This window comes from Geotrypetes seraphini, chromosome 2 (genome assembly GCF_902459505.1).
Source record: "Geotrypetes seraphini chromosome 2, aGeoSer1.1, whole genome shotgun sequence".
Taxonomy (NCBI): Eukaryota; Metazoa; Chordata; class Amphibia; order Gymnophiona; family Dermophiidae; genus Geotrypetes; species Geotrypetes seraphini.
The window spans coordinates 258,092,602-258,112,746 of record NC_047085.1 but is presented as its reverse complement, the minus strand read 5'-3'; the positions used below and the strand labels follow the sequence as shown (position 1 = coordinate 258,112,746).

Sequence of the window (20,145 nt, the reverse complement as noted above, 5' to 3'; positions counted from 1 at the left end):
TTCTGAGAATCTTGCCCTCAATCTCTTCACTATGTTCTTGTCTTCCCTGAGAGCCCTCCTTTTATCCCTCAGTCATCTAGCGGTTCAACCGATTCTCTTCCCAGCTTCTTGCTTTAATATACCTAAAAAGGTTTTTACTATGTGTTTTTGCTTCCAGCGCAATCTTCTTTTCAAGATCTCTCTTTGCTTTTCTTAGCGCCTTGACATTCCTTGTGGTGTTTGCAATTTTTATTTTCAATTGGAAACTTCTACTTTCTGAAGAATTCTCTTTTAGCTCTAATAGCTTCCTTTACCTCACTCATTAACTATGCTGGCTGCCATTTGGTCTTCCTTCCTCCTTTTTTAATTAATGGAATATATCTAGTCTGGGCTTCCAGGATGGTATATTTTTGACCTTTGTAGCTGCACTTTTAAGTTTCTTTTTACCATTCTCCTCATGTTATCATAGTCTCCTTTTTTAAAGTTACATGCTGTTGCATTGGATTTTCTGTGTAAACTTATTCCAGGGATTCCAGGAAGCATGACAGTCTGACCCCGAGAGGCCCCTCCATCAGTCCCTAAAAACTTGCTCAAATAGCCATGTTTTATCTGCAATTTTGAACTTTTTCAAGGAAGACTCACTACGGATTGCCAAAGGTAATGAGTCCCATAATGCTGGAGCTATGAGAAAGAAAGCGCTCTGTCGAGTGGACTCCAAGGGTCAGATTCTGTATAGATGCCCAGTCTCAGAAGCCGCCTAAACAGCTTTTGAGAATCGCACATGGACATCTTATTGAGAAACGCATCTGCCTAAGCCTGCCTAATAACCTGATTCTCTAACCGAAGTTCATGTCACAGTCGCTGGTTAGAGAATCGGGTGGCCGCTGAGCTTATCGCGGCAAGGGATTTCCATGCTGCAATAAGTTTAGCGGCAAACACCCCCCTCCCCCATTAAGACTACCGGCAGGAAGGATGCCCAGTCCCTCCTGCCGGAACACCCCCCAAACATCACTGGCAGGAGGGATGCCTAGTCCCTCCTGCCGGAACACCCCCACCCACCCCCATTACCAGCAGGAGAGATGCCCAGTCCCTCTTGCTGGAACACCTCTACCCCACCCCCAAACATGGGGGAGTGGCCTAAAGGATCTTGCCTAAGGGATATGGCCAATTGGAATCTTAGGCCATTCCCAGTGCATCACAGAATACACTAGCAAATGGGGCCTAAGATTCCGGTTAGTCCAGGTGCTTAAGGCCCCTCCTATGGGAGGGGCCTTAAGCGCTTGGGCTAATAAAGGCCTAAGGCCCCTCCCTAGTGCATCCCACAAGGCACCAGGAAGGGGCAGGCCTGCAATATCGTGAGAAGGCGGGCCAGCCCGTTGGAGGCAGGAAGAATGCTTCTGACCGGATAACATTTTAAGGTATGGGTTTTTGGGGGGACTGGGGGGTCCAGGGAGGCTGATGAGGTCCTGGGGGGTGGAGGGAAGGTTTGGCAGGGGGATGCCCGCAATGAACTTTTTGAAACTTACTGTACAGTGCATGATAACTTATTTTCCTTATTTTCCTCACCTTCAAGCTGAATTCTGCAACAAAAATACTGGAATCTTATGGCCATTGTACAATGTCTTTAATAAATTTGTTCTTAGTACCCAGTATTCTTTATTCAGGAGTTGACATATCTTTTCTCAGAGGTCTCAGAGGGCAAAAGATGATACCATTTAAATTGAACAAACCTTTGTCTTCACCAAACCAGACAAATTACTATGGGGCTCATAATCGAAAGAGAAAAACGTCCAAAAACTGGCCTAAGTCGGCACTTGGACGAACATTTCTCAAAAACGTCCAAACACCGATAATAAAACCGGGTTTTGGACGTATTTAAAAACGACTTAGGCCTTCATTGTGCCGCTCAACGTCCAAAGCTAAACGGGGCGTTTCGGGAGGCGTGTCGAGGTCGGGAGTTGGGCGGGACATGAGCTGGCTTAGACATAGTCGTACGGCATTTATAACCGAAAGTTTAACAACAGAGCCTAGATGGAACTTGGACATTGTGACTTAGACCATGTAAAACATTTTCTAAGTCGCAAAAAACCACCTAAGCTCACCAGATAAGCACTGGAAACACATAAAACAGACCCCCACACGTTATCCCAGTGATCACCAACCCCCCCCCCATAAAAATTTTATTCACAACTTCAAATTTCAGCCTCCAGACCATCGTCACCTGGCCGCCTGGCGTAGGAAAGCCTAGTCATCCAGCCCAGCTTAAGTCATCTTGGGGGTGGGTTAGGGATCCATGGAGAGGAGGACCCAAGCCCATAAGCTCCTGTAATCACTGCATTGATACTGAAACATGTGCACTGCCCTATACACCCCCAAAACCCTTTTTTACTGGCATATAAGTGGCTCCTGCAGCCATACAGGCTATTGGGGTGGTAGATAAGTGGGTCTAGAGGATTTTGGAGGTGGTTTGGGGGGCTCACCATCACCTATAAGGGAGCTGTAGTGAGGAGAAGCCATGGCACCCTTTTTGTGAAGTTCACAGTGGTGCCCTGTAAGGTACCCCACTATTTAGGTGACATGTCTGGGTGTGCAGTCCATCACTTTGCAGACCCCTCCCATGTCCAACAGGGCTTGTTCTAGGCATTTTGTTCTTGGATGGAATGTTGGACAGAAATGTGATATAAAGATAGACGATTTAGTGGCTTGGACGATCAGATCGGCAGGACGTATAATTAGACAATTTTCTAAAGTAAAAAAAAGTTGGACGTATCTTTCGAAAATGTGTCTTAGGCTCTTTTTAACTTTGGACGACTTGCGATATAAACGTAAACAGACTTAGACGTCCCTTTCGAATATGCCCCTCCACGCCTTCATACCACAAATAATAAAGATTGCTATATAAGTCCTTGTTCTTCACTCCAAGTCATCAAGGGCTGCTAAAAGGTCACCTTTTCTGGCTAACCCTAAAGAGTACCAAACAACAGAGGAAATCTACTCTGCACAAATCCCAGAGTCCAATAAGTGCAGAGTGAGCCAGGTCTTCAAATGAACTACACTTTAATGGCAACCAATATAGCATATATAAAGTATCAACTAAACATGCATTGGACTTGACACGAGGTGGGGGGTGTTCTGGCAGGAGGGTCTGGGCAAATCTCCTGCCAGTGATATATGGGGGGACGGGCAGTCGCGGCTGTGGCCACTAAACTTATCGCAGCAAGGAGATCCCTTGCCATGATACGCTCAGTGGCCGCGTCTGCTTACAATGTAGGTCAGCATTTTACATTGTATGTGTCTACCACGGGCCTAGGGAAGCGTGTATGGCCACCTAGGCCTGCCTAAGGCTAGGTCCGGGCCAAAAATCTAGTCTTAGGCAAGCTTAGGCAGGCTTACTCATCTCCCTAGGCTCCTGGAGATGTCTACAATGTAGGTGGCCTGCCTTGGGAAGTTTTTTTTTAAAAACGTGCATCCCAATTGGCTGGTTAGGCAGCATTTGGCCACCTACAATCAGGACGCCATTTATAGATTTTGGCCCCCAAGTGTGCATATCAGGGTGATGGCAAAACTAGCCAGTGATCATTGATAAACTAAAGTGTACAGAGAGGAGTATATGGGATAGTTAGGCAATGGAGATATTCGGGTAAACCATAATGAAAAGCTTTGAATGCCATAAAAAGTTCTTTAAATTGTATTTGTTGTTCAATTGGGAGCCAATGGTAATCTTTCAGAACTGGTGAGATATGAGTAAACCTGCTTACATGACATACGTAATAGGTGAATAGCACAGTTCTGCATGGTTTGTAATTTGCGAATCAGAGTTTGTAAAATTCCTGCATAAATGATGCAGTGATCCATCTTAGTCATAAACAGAGAAAGAATGAGGGTGTGGAAAGTATTTTTATTGAACAGCTGTCATAAGGTAAAGAAACAGGACCTACACAGTGAGGAAACTTGAGGATCAAAGGATAACTGAGAATCAAAAATTATGCCAAGATAGCAAAATGTTTGAACTGGAGCGATTGTGATTGCGTTGATGTCCGCACATGCATAAAGGCCCTCCAGACGCAACCCCGAGCTCGGGGACTTCCAAAACTTGGACAAATTGTCGGGTTTTGGAAATCTCTCTGGACCCCGGACAGTCTTCTAAAAAAGAGGACAGGTCCGGGTTTCCCCAGACATCTGGTAACCCTAGACAGGGGAAGGACTGCCCCAGGGCATTGAGGCATAGAGTCAGTCCTTGGAGAAGACCATTTTCAGATATCATCATCTGAGGAAATTCCTTATTTGAAAATCATCCTGCTTTTATCCACCTAGAAGATCTAATCCTATCCATCGTCAGATCCATCCATCCCTGCCCAACCATTACAGACCTGTTTTGAATCTATGCTGTGTTTCAAAAATCCTCGATAGTCAGGCTTTTGTCTGTAGTACAGAAATAATTATTGCATCAGTGCCGAGTGAAGTCCACACCCATCTGGAACATAGCAATACTGTTCTTGCCATTTCACTGGATCTATCTGCAGCATTCGATTTGATCAATCACACCATGCTTCTAACTCGTCTTTCTGATCTGGGGATTACTGGTACTGTGGGGAAGTGGTTTAGCTCCTTCCTTCAGGAGAGATCATTTAGGGTTCAAACATCCTCATCATCTTCTCTTTTACGTCCCAGGCCTCTTCAGGGTGGAGTATCAGTCCCCCTGGCACTACTAATACAACAGTGTGTTATTCTGTCATCCCACATCTATGCCAATCATATTTTTCTCCTATCCTACTAATTCAACTAACCCTGATTTTCACCTGCTCCAGGTCTGCCTGGACAAAATTGCAAAATGGCTATATGATCACCACTTAGGGCTCCTTTTACAAAGGCGTGCTAGTGGTTTAACGCGCGTAATAGCGCGCTAAACCGCCGGACACGCTAGCCGCTACCGCCTCCTCTTGAGTAGGCGGTAGTTAGCGTGTGATGAAAAGTCACGCGCGTTAACCCCGCTAGCGCGTCTTTGTAAAAGGAGCCCTTAGTCTAAAATCTCAGAAAACTGGCCTGATGACTTTCAGGATACCCGCCCCGTCCTGAGGGTGACCTTTCTTGTTATCAACATCTGCACATGTGCAGAGGGCCTCCAGACACGGCCTCCAGCTCAGAGAGGTTTGTAAGGGGGTGGAGCTGGAGACAGAATGGGGCAGGGCTGGGAGATGAACAGGGCAGAGCCAGGTGTCCTCTTGTTTTTTTAAAGAGGAAATCTGGCAAACCTACCCCTGACAGAAGTGCCCCGTTATACACACATCCACTGCTACGGCACAGCTCTCTCTCTCCCTGGTCCCCCAGCAAACATAGAATGGTGGAAGCAAAAAGAATCAGCTGCGGGGGAGAAGATGCTGAGAAGAGATAGCTAAAAGAGGCGTGATATCACTATTCTTGTTCCTGGCACAGTGTCATTCACATAAGACAATCTTAGACGTGTCAAGTAATCTTTTAAAATATATTCTCTTTACATGATGCCTTCATGCTGTGGGATTTCAAGCTGATCTCATTTTCAGAAAAGGAGTAGCCTAATGGTTAGGGAAATAGATTTATTTTATTTATTTATTTATATACTTTGATTAACAAGACCCCTGCTTTTTTATATAGATCGCTTATTCCATATTCTGCAAAGAGAATTTTACGATCTAGCGAACAAAATCTGCTAACGATCCCATCATTAAAAATTATTAATACAAGGAGACAATTTATTTTTTCTTGTACGGCACCGCAAACATGGAACGCCCTCCCTATTACTTTACGGGAGGAGAAAGACCTTGGAAAATTTAAAACTGAATTAAAAACTTTCCTTTTTAAAGATGCCTTTTTTACATAATTTTATACTTCATGAATTATATTTACTTGGTTAAAACTGTTTTAAACTATATCCCTTTTGTATTTTCCCTCAATGTTTCTTCTTTACTTTAAAATTGTATTTCATCCCTCCTTTCCTCTTGTTTAAAATGTTCAAATTTAGAGTATTGTAGCCATTATTTAAATTGTATGTATTGTAATGTATTGCATTGTTATTGTTCTTCGTTTTTACATTGTAAATTTTAAATGTAAATCGCTTAGAATATCCGATTAAGCGATTTATCAAGTCCCATAATAAACTTGAAACTTGATACCACTTACATTCAGGTACTCAAGCATTTTCCTTGTCTGTCCCAGTGGGCTCACACAAAAGTAAGGAAGTTCTTCTTTATCCAGAGAGTGGTAGAAAGCTGGAACGCTCTTCCGGAGGCTGTTATAGGGGAAAACATCCTCCAGGGATTCAAGACAAAGTTAGACAAGTTTCTGCTGAACAAGAACGTGCGCTGGTAGGGCTAGTCTCGGTTAGGGTGCCACCGCGTGAGCAGACTACTGGGCACGATGGACCACTGGTCTGAGCCAGCAGCGGCAATTCTTTTGCTCTTATCTAATGTACCTGGGACAATGGGGGATTGAGTGACTTGCACAGGGTCACAAGAAGCTGTGTGAGATTTGAATCTACAAACGCAGGGTGCTGAGGCAGTGGCTCTAACCACTACGCCACACACTCCCCACCAGACAGAGGTCAGGTCCCATTTCACCAGCTGCCATTGCTTGTGATCTTGGGAAAATCACTACCCCCTCTGGTACAGTTTAGATTGTAAGCCTTCTAGGACAAGGAAATAACTGGAGAATTCTAACTTGCCAATCTAAAAAAAAAAAAAAATCCAGACTTTTATATTTTAAACTGAAAATCCGATCTGGGAATAAGCCTACTTCAGCATTAAGTATTTTTGTGCATTTTTGTTTTCATAACTCTGATATATTTCTTTCCCTCTCTTTGTCTCACCTGTTACCTACACTACATGCAGCAAGAAATCCAGCAGCGAATTCGCAATGCCTCCACTCACGCCTCCACTTCCGCTCCTTTTCCGGCCCGCGACTCACTGCATTCCAAGATGGAGGAACTGGAAGGCGAGCTGCTGGCAAAGCTCATGGAGCTGGAGAAGGAACGATCGTCCATCTCCAGTGACAACAGCAAGCAGCACCAGAGCATGGAGAAGGACCTGAATTTCCTTCAGAATCGCATTACTGAACTGGAAAAGGGTGAACAAACTTAACTTCTATCATGTGCTAATGCAAAGTCAGCATTTGCATGGCAGGGGAGTGGGCGAGTCTGAGGCATTTGGACCAACCTTGCACACACTTTATGGAAAAACTGCATTTATATTCCCAACTGCTGTATTTAGTCACCAACATTTATGGCAGGACCTGCCAGTACTCTAAGCTCAGTAGGAGTCCTTACTCTATTTACAGTCCTGCCAGCTGGTGGCGCTGTCTTTCACCTTTTCAATAGTGAGGGACAGGCAAGCTCTGCAAGACTCCAGGGCACTTGCTTGTCTCTATCAAGTGAAAACAATATTGAAGCACCCTCCACCCCCCCCTCCACTGGCAGTAATGCAGTTGGAGGACTTCCGCTCAGTTTAGAGGAAGCAATGATAGCTGCTGATCTATACTCAGTGGCAAAGTAAAGAGGGGCGAGAGGGGTGGTCCACCCGGGTACCATGTTGGTGGGGCACCGGCATCCCTTCTCCTCTCCGCCCCCCCTGCCTCTTACCATTCCTTTCCTCCATGCAAGCGCCCCCATGCCTCTAGCTGAAGCTGTTGTTCGCAGTGGTCAACAAGGTGCTCTTCGTGACCCCATCTGCTCTCCCGCTGACATCACTTCTGAGTGCCGCACATAGGAAGTGGCGTCAGAGGAAAAACCGACAGGTTTGCGAGGAGCGCTTTGTTGAGCACCACGAGCAACAACTTCAACTAGAGGTACAGGGGAAGGGAAGGAGCAGTGGGGGGGGGGGGCGCATGCTGATGGTGGGATCGGGGAAGGAGAAGAGGGGTGGAGACGAGGGCGGGAGAGGGGCACCACCTCCCCAGGCGCCTCTCACCCTCACTATGCCACATCACACATTGTTATCATGAACTGCACTGGTTACCCCAGAGCAGTGGTCTCAAACTCGCAGCCCAGGGGCCACATGCGACCCACCAGGTACTATTTTGAGGCCCTCGGTATGTTTATCATAATCACAAAAGTAAAATAGAACAGTTTCTTGATCATATGTCCCTTTAGCTATAAATGACAATATTATTATTAAGACTTAGTCAAAAGGAAAGATTTATAAACTATAGTTTTACCTCATGCAAAATTGTCATTTCTTTAATGAGACATTAACTATTTTTTTCTAAGGCCCTCCAAGTGGCCCTGCAAAGGGTTTAAGTTTGAGACCACTGCCCTGGAGGCACAAATTCTTTTTAAATTGGGATGTCTTTATTATAAGGTATTGGTGGGTCTGGTCCCTTCCTACATGACAGACTTGTTTTGTTATTCTTCTATGCATTATTCTCGTAGGTATAAAAGATTTCATGATAAAACACTCTCTTTCCAGATTGCACTCTGAGACAAAGATTTTAAGTGGCTCTTTTCTTCATTGGTTTCTTATCTTCATTATAGGAAAGAACTTAAGACATTCTTGTTCTCTAAGGGCTAGATTCACTAACCCCCGATTCCGTGTCCGATCCGTTCCCGATTGCATGCAGGCCAACGAATTCACAAAAGGCCTGCATGCAAATGGGGATGATCATTGACACGCCCCCCTCCCACAGCACAGATCGCTAGAAAGCGATCCTTGAGCATGTGCAGACCCTCAGTAGTGACAGGAGAAGCAGCCTCCTGTCATTGCTGTCCAGGCTTCTGCCGGTTTGTTTGTTTGTTTTTTTTAATGGAGCAGATATTTTTCGTGTATTACACATGCAAAATAACTGCTCAATTAAAAATATTTTTTTAAAAGCCCCCCTTCCCCGAAGTGCTTCCTCCCTTCCCAAATCCCTCAAAAATGCCCCTCCCCCCTCAAACGCAGCCCTGCCATAGAACAAAAGGCAGGAGGGATGTCAACTCCCTCCTGCCATCTCAAACCCGTCCTGGCCAGGCCCGACATGGCCCACCTCCCTCCCTGTACCTTTAGCTAGGCCCACCGGCTGTCCTGACCAAGCCCACCCCCTCCCTGTACCTTTAAAATCATTGGGAGCAGGAGGGGTGCTCAGTCCCTCCTGCTCCAGGCCTCCTCCGACACCAACTGTGGCCTTATGCCACACCCCGGTGCATCATGTGATGCACGGGGAAGGACCTAAGGCCCTGATTGGCTGAGGCGCCTCGGGCTCCTCCCTTGGGAGGGGCCTGGGGCGCCTCAGCCAATCAGGGAATTGGTGTCGGAGGAGGCCTGGAGCAGGAGGGACTGAGCACCCCTCCTGCTCCCAATGATTTTAACCAATCTAAATGAAACATATTTTTTGCTACTAATGCACAGAGGCTTTTGATCACTGCTTTATAATGCACAGAAACAGTGACCAAAAATCCTATACTAATTAGCTTGTTTGTATTAAAATGAGCTCATTAGCAACTCTGTAATACTCAGAACAGGGCACAATACCTTAATGACTGTAACTTCCAGAGCTGTCGGTAGGTTTTAGCCATTAGGGAGGAGTGACTTTTATAGCCGCAAAAGCCTCCTAGTACAGGACAGAAGGAAGCATGGCTACACAGCACACCTCCCCTTACAATTTCTGCTGCTCAGATGCCCTCCGACAGTTCCTTCCTCACCCCCTCCCCAATTCAATGTTGCATCTACCGTACAGCTCTCGTGGGCATGTGCCAGGAACTCTGGAATTCGTTGCCAGAGAATGTGGTGAAATCAGTTAGCTTAGCGAGGTTTAAAAAAGGTTTAGATAATTTCCTAAAAGAGAAGTCCATAGGCCATTATTGAGATGGCTTATTCCTAGGATAAGCAGCATAAAATCTGTTTGACTACTTGGGAACTAGCTAGGTACTTGGGACCTGGGATGGCCACTGTTGGAACAGTATACTGAGCTTAATGGCAATTCTTATGTTCTTATTCCCAGCCCTTTACCAACCAATGCTCAACACTAACAGCATGCTATTAATGTTGAACATTGGTCAATATGCTCAGTGCTCTACCCAGTGTTTTCTGAACACTAGAGAATGACATGGGGACAAATTTTAACCCGTCACCGCAGGAACTGAATTTTCTCATCCTGTCACCATGAGTTTTGTCGCTGTCAAAATAGGTTTGTGAATTTTACACAAGTTGAAGAAAAACGTGGATACAAAATGACAGAAGTCACTGGTTGATATTTTTTTTTTTTTTTTGACAGATGTACCATAAGCTCCCTTTTCAGCATCTAACCATTTCAATTTTTTTCTGTGCAGTGCATGACCCTTGGGAACAGGAAAGAGGGTAGTGGAAGAATATCCAAAAACATTGTTCTAGAACTTTTCCAAAGTCTTCCATTCCCTACCTCCAGCCTTCCCATAAACCCTGAGCAGTTTTCCTCTTACCTTTCCAGTGGCTGGTGCAGAACTCCCTTGCGCTGCTGCTCTCAGCCCTTTTCTAAAACAGGTGTCCCCAACCCAGTCCTAAGTTCACATCCAGCTAGGGTTACCAGATTGCCTCTTAAAAAAAGAGGACACCTGGCCCCACCCCACTCCTCCCCAGCCCCGCGCCACACGAATCGCATGTTTCCTTCTTCAAGCTTGAAGCCGTGTCCAGATGTTCTCTGCGCATGCACGCACATTGATGCGATGGCATCACGCACATACTTGTGACGTCATGTTGTCAATGTCTGCGCGTGCAAAGAGGACATCCAGACACGGCCTTGAACTCAGAGCCTTCCAAAACATGAACAAACTGCTGGGTTTTGAAAGTCCCTCTAAAAAGAGGACATGTCCGAGTTTGTCCAGACATCTGGTAACCCAACATACAGCCAGTCTGGTTTTCAGGATATCCACAATGAATATGCATGAGATAGGTGTGCATGCACTGCCTCATTGTACGCAAATCTATCTCAAGCATAGTCATGATATTTTTTTTTTTTAAACCCACGCTAGTTTGTCCAGAGGACTGGGTTGTGAATTCCTACTCTACAGTAGCTGCTGATTAATTAGACACTCGGCCTTAAGCATTATTAGCATAAAATGCTATGGAGGGGAATGTGGAGAGGCAGAAGCCGTCGGTGCTTAAATGGCTAGATTTTAGCCACATAATAAGGGGGAAGCATAGGTGAAACCAATAACTCTTTATTTAGTGATGAGATTCAGTCGCTAATGGATAACTAATCTGCTTTAATTTAGGCATGCTGAAGAGCAAGCCTACATTAACGCTGTAGTTACCAGGGTGATCACTGCCTATATGTATATTCAGCAGTGCTCCTTCAACAGATATGTTTAGATTGTAAGATCTGTCGAGCAGGAACTGTCTCCTTCATGACTCTGTACAGTGCTGTGTGTTCATCTGGTAGCGCTCTAGAAATAATTAATAGTAGTAGTTATGTATAATGGTAAGCTCCAGGACCAGGGCTTAACTTTAAATGCTGGCTGCTCCTTCTGAAAATCAGACCCGTGGTTTTTAACCTTTTACAAATACGTGACAAACTGGCTGTTTTCCATTGTAGGTGTTCCGTCTTACGCGCTTCCTGATGGATACAAGGTTGCATTTCCTGTGCGCACAAACTATATGTATGCTCGGATGAAGAAGACTCTGCCGCAGCTCTATGCATTCAGCTTGTGTGTGTGGCTGAAATCCAAAGCCTCCTCTGGCGTCGGAACCCCTTTCTCGTACTCAGTCACGGGTCAGCCCAATGAGATAGTGCTACTGGAGTGGGGCCACAACCCCATGGAGCTTCTGATTAATGATAAGGTAAAGGAAGTGGGGGGGGGAAGAGGAATGCAGAGAGGGGCATTAGGTGATGGTTTCTGTCTTCAAGTGCATTTAGTGAATTAATTGTTGCACACAAGTGAATAATTGCAAAAATCAAAGTATGTGCTTATAGTCACCAAATACTGTATTGCCGAATGAAGTAATATATTTGTCTCATGAGACACCTGAACATTGGTAATTAATATACTCGTAGCTGCCTGCTCCTGAGCTTGAGAAAGGCATGGTGAAAGACCAAGGTCAATACAATCTGGGTTCTTCACTTCACCCCCAGCACAAAATGTTTCAAATAATTCTCCAGTCCAAGCAAATCAGGTGCAGTGGCTTTAATCTAATTTTAGTGATCAAGAATCTGTTCCCATAGCCTTCTGGGATTTGAAGTCCCATTGTCTTAGTAGCTTTCAGGAAGTGAGTTACACACCTAGAACTTGCAACACTGTTTCCTAAACCCCCCAGAATGACTTGGACAAAGAGATAAACCCCAGGCTTAGGCACAGAATGATCCTTGTTCATCCAGACCTCCTGTTTTATGTGACTGTTTGAATATCATTTAGATCACCCAGCTCCCACTGAGTCTGAAGGATGGGCAGTGGCATCACATCTGTATCTCCTGGACCACACGCGATGGTGTATGGGCAGCCTTCCAGGACGGTGAAAAGCGTGGCACTAGCGAAAACCTCTCAGCCTGGCACCCCATCAGATCAGGAGGTGTAATCATCCTGGGCCAGGAACAGGTAATTGCCATAACATCTCATAGCTAGAAATATTGAACAACAAATTCCAAAAGAAAGAGTGCCTGCCAGCTGTTCAGTAACACCTGAGTGCCAGAGGGCATCCGTAAGGGTAACTCACCTACCAAAGGAGGTCAGGAAGGAGCAAGAGGGTGGAGAAAAGTGTGGGGGAGGGGTGGTGCCACCACTCCAGGCGCCACTCACCTTTGCTATGCCACCAACCACTACTACTATTTATCATTTCTATAGCACTGAAATGCGTACATAGAGCTTTACCTCAGCCAGAGAGAATAAATCTAGTTTCCAAAAATCACTTTATCCAGAGATTTCTTCATTTTCCTTCGGAAGGGGGGGGGCAGGGTTCACTAGTATGCCACCTATATCAGTGTTGGATTATCCAGTAAACAAAATAAGCACTTAATTAGGACACCAAGAGAAGTGGAGCACTAGAGACATTTTGCCCCTAGTTATCATGCCCTCAACTCTTTCATAGCTGTCTGCCATATCCATTATCCAACATGAATTTCAGTGTTTTTCTGATCATTATAATTATATATGATATTTTGTTTCATACAAAAATTATATTCTCAGCACTTACTGAGTCTTAATATCTTATCAATTAAGCAGTAGAAGGGCCGAGAGTAGTGGCGTTGTAAAGGAAGCTTGTGCCCGGGGCAGAGACCCTCAGCATACCTAGGGTTACTAGACTTCCGGGAAGACCTGGACATGTCCTCTTTTTAGAGGACTGTCTGAGCTCCCAGATGGACTTTCCAAAACCTGTCATTTGTCCAGGTTTTGGAAAGCCCCAACGAGCTCCAGCCACACCTGAAGGGCCTTTGAGCGTGCGCGTACCAGACCCACAGCTCTTACTGTGAGACTGGTCCTGTGGCGGCAGGAGATGACGTTTTATTATGGCATCTCCTGCTGCCTCTGGAATTGTAAGTTGCTCAGCGGGAGATCCTGGCTCACCAGCAGGAGTGCAGGACACGAACCGCAAAAGCGGGAATATCCTGCTCAATGCGAGATACTTAGCAGATCTGTACGTTGCATGCCAAAAAGTCATGTAACATACAATGAACTAAATCTTACTGACTATATGTTAACTATAATCCTCAATAACATGTGGATGGATAGGATTAACAGGGGGAGGGGCGATATTCAGTGGCACGTATTAGTTTAGCTGGAGCTGCTAATCAGATAAGTGTTGGAGAGGGATATTCAGCGGCACTGACTGGAGATCCTGCTGCTTTAATATTTCAACTGACCTCGGCACCATCTGGACAGTGTCAGGGCAGACCATAAAAGTGGAGCTTGGATGAAGAGCTTACTTAGACTGCTAACCAGATACAAGTATCAAACAGAATAAAATTAGGACAGTAAAATGGCTGTCCTAACTTTTATCTGATTAGCTATCTGGTTAGCAGTCTAGGGTTACCAGATTTTTGCTAGAAAAAAGAGGACGCATGGCCCCGTCCCCGCTCTGTTCCACCTATAGTCCTGTCTCGTTATGCCCCCCCTAACCTCGGCTCACACACAAACCTCGTCTCTTCAGGGGCCGCATGAGGAGGGCATCTGTCCATGAGCAGATATAACAAGATTAGGGCTATCAGACGTCCGGATTTTTTTAGGACATGTCAGGGGATCCGGATGGCTTTTCCAAACCCGGCACTTTGTCCGGGTTTTGAAAAGCCCCCTCAAATCGTGTCGGGCAGGGCGGATGCCATGTGATGACGTCACATGCACACGTGGAATTCCGCCCTGACCAACAAGAGCAGGCAGCGGGGGCGGCGCTAGGGCGGGCCTGGGGGTGGGATTAGGGCATTAATGGGCGGGGATGGGCTGAACTGGGCGGGCCTGGGGGGCGGGTCTAGGGGTCCGGATTTTCTGATTGGAAAATCTGCCAACCTTAGATATGATGATGTCACATGCATGCGCAGATGCCCTTCAGACGCAGCCCCAATCTCAATGCTTTTCAAAACCCAGACAAAGTGCCAGGTTTTGAAAAAGCTGTCCAGAAAAAGAGGACCTGTTCAAGTATATCTGGACATCTAGCAATCCTATAGCAGTCTGAATATGGCCTCTACCTGGACAGTACTTCCAGTTTGGTACTGAAGTTGGATATTCAGCACTAGCCAGCATGGATTATCCAGTTTCATTTTAACTGTAGTGGTCAGTATTTTTCCATCACAGCCCAATATCAGCTAACACAAAATGCAGTGTCTGCATGCTACATCATGAAATCTTATTGCAACCCACCAAAATTAGAAGAACCAATTAGTATGAGGTATTTTGGTCGCAACAAAAAGAGAGCCCAAGGAGGCCTCAACGATGAGACAGTCAAGGCACAACAAAGGAGTCGTGTGGATGAGATGTCAATAATTCAGCCACGGGTGTAAAGTTCAAAGTTCACTTTATTGATAGTAGCACTGCGAGGACTCGAAAATTAGACAGAGTCACTCCTGACCCTCAGCTTCACTTTGGACACCAAATATTTTCCTGCTCGCTTCTAAATTTGACCTGTATTGAATGCTCTATTTATGTGATAGAACTACCAGCCATTGAGACTCTTGACAAAGGTATAGATGCCAAAACACTATCAGTGTCGAGTCATTGAGTCTTCGCAGTGCTACTATCAATAAAGTGAACTTTGACCTTTACACCCATGGCAGAATTACTGACATCTCATCCTCATGACTCCTTTGTTATGCCTGTATTTTGGTTGCAACCACCATCCCATCAGGAATGACCTGGTCCTCCCCCAACTATGTAAAGTCTACAAACCATAAATAAGTGCTCTCTCGGAGCTATATAAAATGGTTTATAAACTTTTCCTGATAATGGAGTTTTTTTATTTTAGTGCTGAATGTCTCAGTGCTGCAGTAGTTGTAACTAGGGTCATAGCTACCACAGAGCGAACCCCACAAAATTTCCATGTCCATCCAATAGTAGGGGTTGCATTCAACTGAACCATTCCCACCCCTACAAGTCCAGCAATTCTCTCTTGCTCTGTCCCTTCATGGATCTGGCATCTTTCCATCACCCCCGTCAGTCCTCCAAATGGGATGGGATGACTTCCCTGTGAGGAAAAGCTACAGTGACCAGGGTTCTTCAGCTTGAAGAAGAGATGGCTCAGAGGTGATATGATAGAGGTCTATAAACTACTGAATGGAGTGGAAAGGGTTGATGTGAATCGCTTGTTCACTCTTTCCAAAAATACTAGGACTAGGGGGCATGCGACTACTAAGTAGTAGATTTAAAACAAACTGGAGAAAATATTTCTTCACATAACGTGTAATTAAACTCTGGAATTCATTGCTGGCGAATGTAGTGAAATCAGCTTAGCGTGGTAGAAAAGAAATAAAGACCATACTCTTCAAGAAAACTCTGAAAAAAGAAATAATACCGCAAGTCTCAAACTCCACCTCTCACTAAAGCCAACTACCCCAAACAAATAACCTTACCCATTTCTTACTTCTTTTGATAATGACCAATTTTTTTTATTTTTTTTTTGTAAGTTCTTGTTCTAATATATCTTGGATAATTCTTTTGTAATCCACCTTGAACTGCAAGATAATGGCAGAATAGAAATCCCTAATGTAATGTAATAATTTCCTAAAAGAGAAGTCTATTGGCCATTATTGAGATGGCTTGGGGAAATCTATTGCTTATTCCTAGGATAAGCAGCATAAAATCTGTTTTACTACATGGGATCTAGCTAGGTACTTGGGATCTTTGTTGGCCACTGTTGGAAACAGGATACTGGGTTTGATAGACCTACAGTCTGTCACAGTATGGAAATTCTTATGTTCTTAAGTGGTGGGTCATTGGCAGAGGCAGCGATGAAAACAGCTGCATCCAGGCCTTTCTTCTGAAGTATCCAGCTCCATTGCTTTGTCCACCTTTAGTTTAGCTAGCCCCTTACAAACACAGTTTTCTGAAAATTGTTCAAGATCTATCACACTTCCATTCTTATTTATGCTTGTCTTCTATGGTCCTGCTCCCAGCCCTTCAGAAATTTTTTCTAAACAATCTCATCTTATCTTTAGAAGCTTCTACATATTCCTCACTTCACCTTTGAATCTCAGTTTTGCACTTCCTCCTGTCATCAATATATCTAAAATTAATCTTGTCCCCCTTATTATCATATTGACTATTTTTCTTCCATTTGCATCTTTGCTTTCCTGACTATTTTACCAGCATCTCGTAGCTTTCCAGATATTGTCACTTGTCTTCCCCTTTTTGTGATCTCTTCTAGTTTATGAAGGCTAACCTCTTTAGCATTATCTTTTGAGTTACTAGAGAATTTTGGTCTCCTTTTTTCCTCATCCCTTTATTTGCTTTCCAAACAAAAAGAATTGATGTTCTCTATTTATTCACTTGCATAATTTATAAGCCACTGCTTTTCTGCTTCCCCTAGATTTTCTCAACCAAACAACTCCTTGAGATGTTCTCTTAGGTGTCCGTGGCTGGCGTCATGATTGTAGCAGTTTCCGGGTCTCGCCACATCTACCCAGACGTGGCGAGACCTGGAAAACTGCTACAATTTTGAGGTATTCCCCCATCTTAATACATTTAGCCCCCTGTTTACTAACCCATGATACAATTGCATATATGGTTGCAATTTTACTACAAGAAAATTTACCTCCAGGATCCACTAACTGGCATTACCTTGGTACCGTGTTTTCCTGAAAATAAGAGTGTCTTATATTCATATGGGGCCCAAAAAAGGCACTAAGTCTTATTTTTGGGGTATGCACATGATCATCTCTCCCTTCCTCTCCTTCACTCTAATTCTTCCTCTTTCCTTTCTCTCCCCAACATGTGCAGCATCTTTCCTCCCCTCCTATCCCCCTGTGCAGCAGAAGTTTGCCCAGCTTCTATCCTTCCGTCCCTCCCATCCCTTGTGCAGCAGAACCCTTGAGCATCTCCCCCCCCCACCACGCAGCTGAACCCCTGCTAACCCTCCATCCTCCCCCCCTCCCCCGCCAACCACGAGCGAATCCTACCTTCATCTGAAGCAGCATTGGGCCGGCAGCATTCTAAACAGGCTGCTTGGCCTTGTCCATTGGGGATTTCACTCTGCCGTGTCACTGATGGGGAGGAGCTGGGTTGAAGAGTTGCTGGCAAATCCTAGGACTAGGGCTTATGTATGGGGTAAGGCTTATATTAAGACCTACCCCGAAAATGATGCTAGGGCTATTTTCGGGGTAGGTCTTATTTTGGGGGGAAACATGGTATTACAACTACTACTACTATGTCTAGAGCACTACCAGGCATTCACAGCGCTGTACAGACTAGAGTCAGAAAGGAGATAGTCCCTCCTTGAATGAGCTTACAATCTAAACAATCAAGAAAAACAAACAGGATGCTAGGGTAGAAGTTACAGTTAGAGGGGATGGTTTAAACTGCTGGCTAGGTTGGTGAGCAGAGGGGAGTAGGGTTATAAGTTGAAAGCTGTCACAAAAAGGTGGGTTTTCATCCTACTTTTGAACAAGAGAAAGAGCATGGCAGACAGACTCAGATAGTTTATTCCAGGCATATGGGGCAACAAGATGAAAGGAATGAAGTCAGCAATTGGAAGTGAAGGAGGATACAGATAAAGCGATTTGTCTGAGAAACGGAGTTCTTGGTGAGGTGTATAAGGAGAGAAGAGATATTGAGGGGCTGTAAAATGAACACTGTTGTAAGTTTATAATAGGAATTTGAACTGTATGCGAAGGCGGATAGGTTGCCAATGAAGTGTTTTGAGAAGAGGGGAAAGGTGTGTGTAGTGAGGTTGGCAGAAGATAAGTCGTGCAGCAGAGTTATGTACATATTGCAGGGGGGAGAGGCAGTTCTGCGGGAGACCTGTTAGAAGCAGATTGCAGTAGTCTAAGTGTGAGGTTACGAGAGTATAGACAAGAATCCAGGTAGTGAGTTCAGAGAGGAAGAGGTGAATTTTGGTGATGTGTGGAGATAGAGCGACAGGCTTTAGCAATTCGTTGGATGTGTGTAAAAAATGAGGTAGGAGTCAAAGGCTGATTTTATGGGAGGAATTTAATAGGCTGTAGATTGGTGCTGGAATTTAATCATGACCCCAAAATGAACATCCTTACACGTCTCTCTCCGTATTCGCGGTTTCAGCAATCGCGGTTTAAATTATTCGTGGTTTTTAGCATGCTAGCTTCTCCCCCCAAATTACATCAGCTTGCATAGAGAAATTGCTGATTTCAAGTGTTTACAGAGAAAATTGATGATTCCCAGCACTTTCTTCACCATTATTTTGCCTCTCCTTCAGGAACAGGCCAGGTCTCCCACCATGTTTTTCGCCATATTTACAATGGTTTTAAATAGAAAACAGCGAATAACATATGAAAAAGTTATTCACAGTTTTTCTGTATTTGCTGGTCTGTTAATCCCCTATCACAGTGAATATGGAGGGAGAAGTGTATTCTTGTCACAGGATCAATCTTTTATACCTACAAAGTAACCATGTCCTTAGCTAAAAGGTTTCCCTGTGAGACTCAGTAACGCAGTGTTTCCTAATGCCATGCTAGGCCTGTGCTTCAGAGTTCTTTTAAGTTATTTACTGTAAAGTTTCTACCATGCTAATCATCATTAACTCTCTTGCATCCCCTCCATCCCTGACACATACACACATACTTCCTTTGATTGACTTTTTTCCTTACTCTCTTCTCATCTCTGTCTCACTACTGTGCAGGATGTACTAGGTGGCCGATTCGATGCCACTCAGGCCTTTGTAGGTGAAATTGCACAGTTGAATATGTGGGATCGCATTCTGACACCTGCTGAAATCCTTGGCATTGCCAACTGCACCCATCCTCTGTCTGGCAACATGGTCCAGTGGGACGACAAGCAGGTAGAGGTCTTTGGTGGTGCCAGCAAACGGCCCTTCAAGAGCTGCGAAGAGCGATCAAAGCCATGAGTGAGAGCAACCAAGGCCTTCTCGACTTTCAACCCTTGTAATAAAGCCAACAAATGCATCACACTGCTTTTTGTGTGCTTTCCCTTACGCAGATAAGTAACCACTTGGACAACAACGTACAGGGGACACTGCTAAGTCCAGTTTATCAGGAAAAAAAGATATTTTTAGTCACAACTTGATATTTAGTACCTAGTAAAGCTGCCATAGACACTTTTAACTGGTTTGCTTTTTGGTCTTCCTCCATTCAAATTGTCCAAAACAGTATTTTGGTCTTGTTGAGTGACAGAATATAATGGTAGCATTAGGAGTCATAAGCAGGTCTGGTTTTCAGCAAAAGTATACAAACTGACCATGTACTTGAGTTACTGCAATGTTCACAGTGGATGCCCCACAACCTAGACCTAGGTCTCAAACTCGCGGCCCAGTGGGCACATGCGGCCCACCAGGTACTATTTTGAGGCCCTCGGTATGTTTATCATAATCACAAAAGTAAAATAAAACAGTTTCTTGATCGTATGCCTCTTTAGCTATAAATGACAATATTATTATTAAGACTTAGCCAAAAGGAAAGATTTATAAACTATAAATAGTTTTACCTCATGCAAAATTGTCATTTCTTTAATAAGACATTAACTATTTTTTTCTGAAGCCCTCCAAGTACCTACAAATCAAAAATGTGGCCCTGCAAAGGCTTTGAGTTTGAGACCACTGACCTAAGCCCACTTGTGACCCT

The 20,145-nt window shown here is 44.6% G+C and overlaps 1 protein-coding gene across 1 annotated transcript in view; it reads left to right on the top strand.

Moving 5' to 3' along the window:
• NPTXR (neuronal pentraxin receptor) overlaps positions 1-19,870 on the top strand; it is a 103,425-nt gene extending 83,555 nt beyond the window's left edge. Inside the window, exons 2-5 of the mRNA XM_033929465.1 lie at positions 6,843-7,081; positions 11,492-11,738; positions 12,311-12,490; positions 19,188-19,870. Coding sequence (XP_033785356.1) covers positions 6,843-7,081; positions 11,492-11,738; positions 12,311-12,490; positions 19,188-19,412 — 891 coding nt within the window. The 3' untranslated portion in view covers positions 19,413-19,870. The remainder of the gene's footprint in view (positions 1-6,842; positions 7,082-11,491; positions 11,739-12,310; positions 12,491-19,187) is intronic.
• Positions 19,871-20,145: the final 275 nt, after the last annotated feature.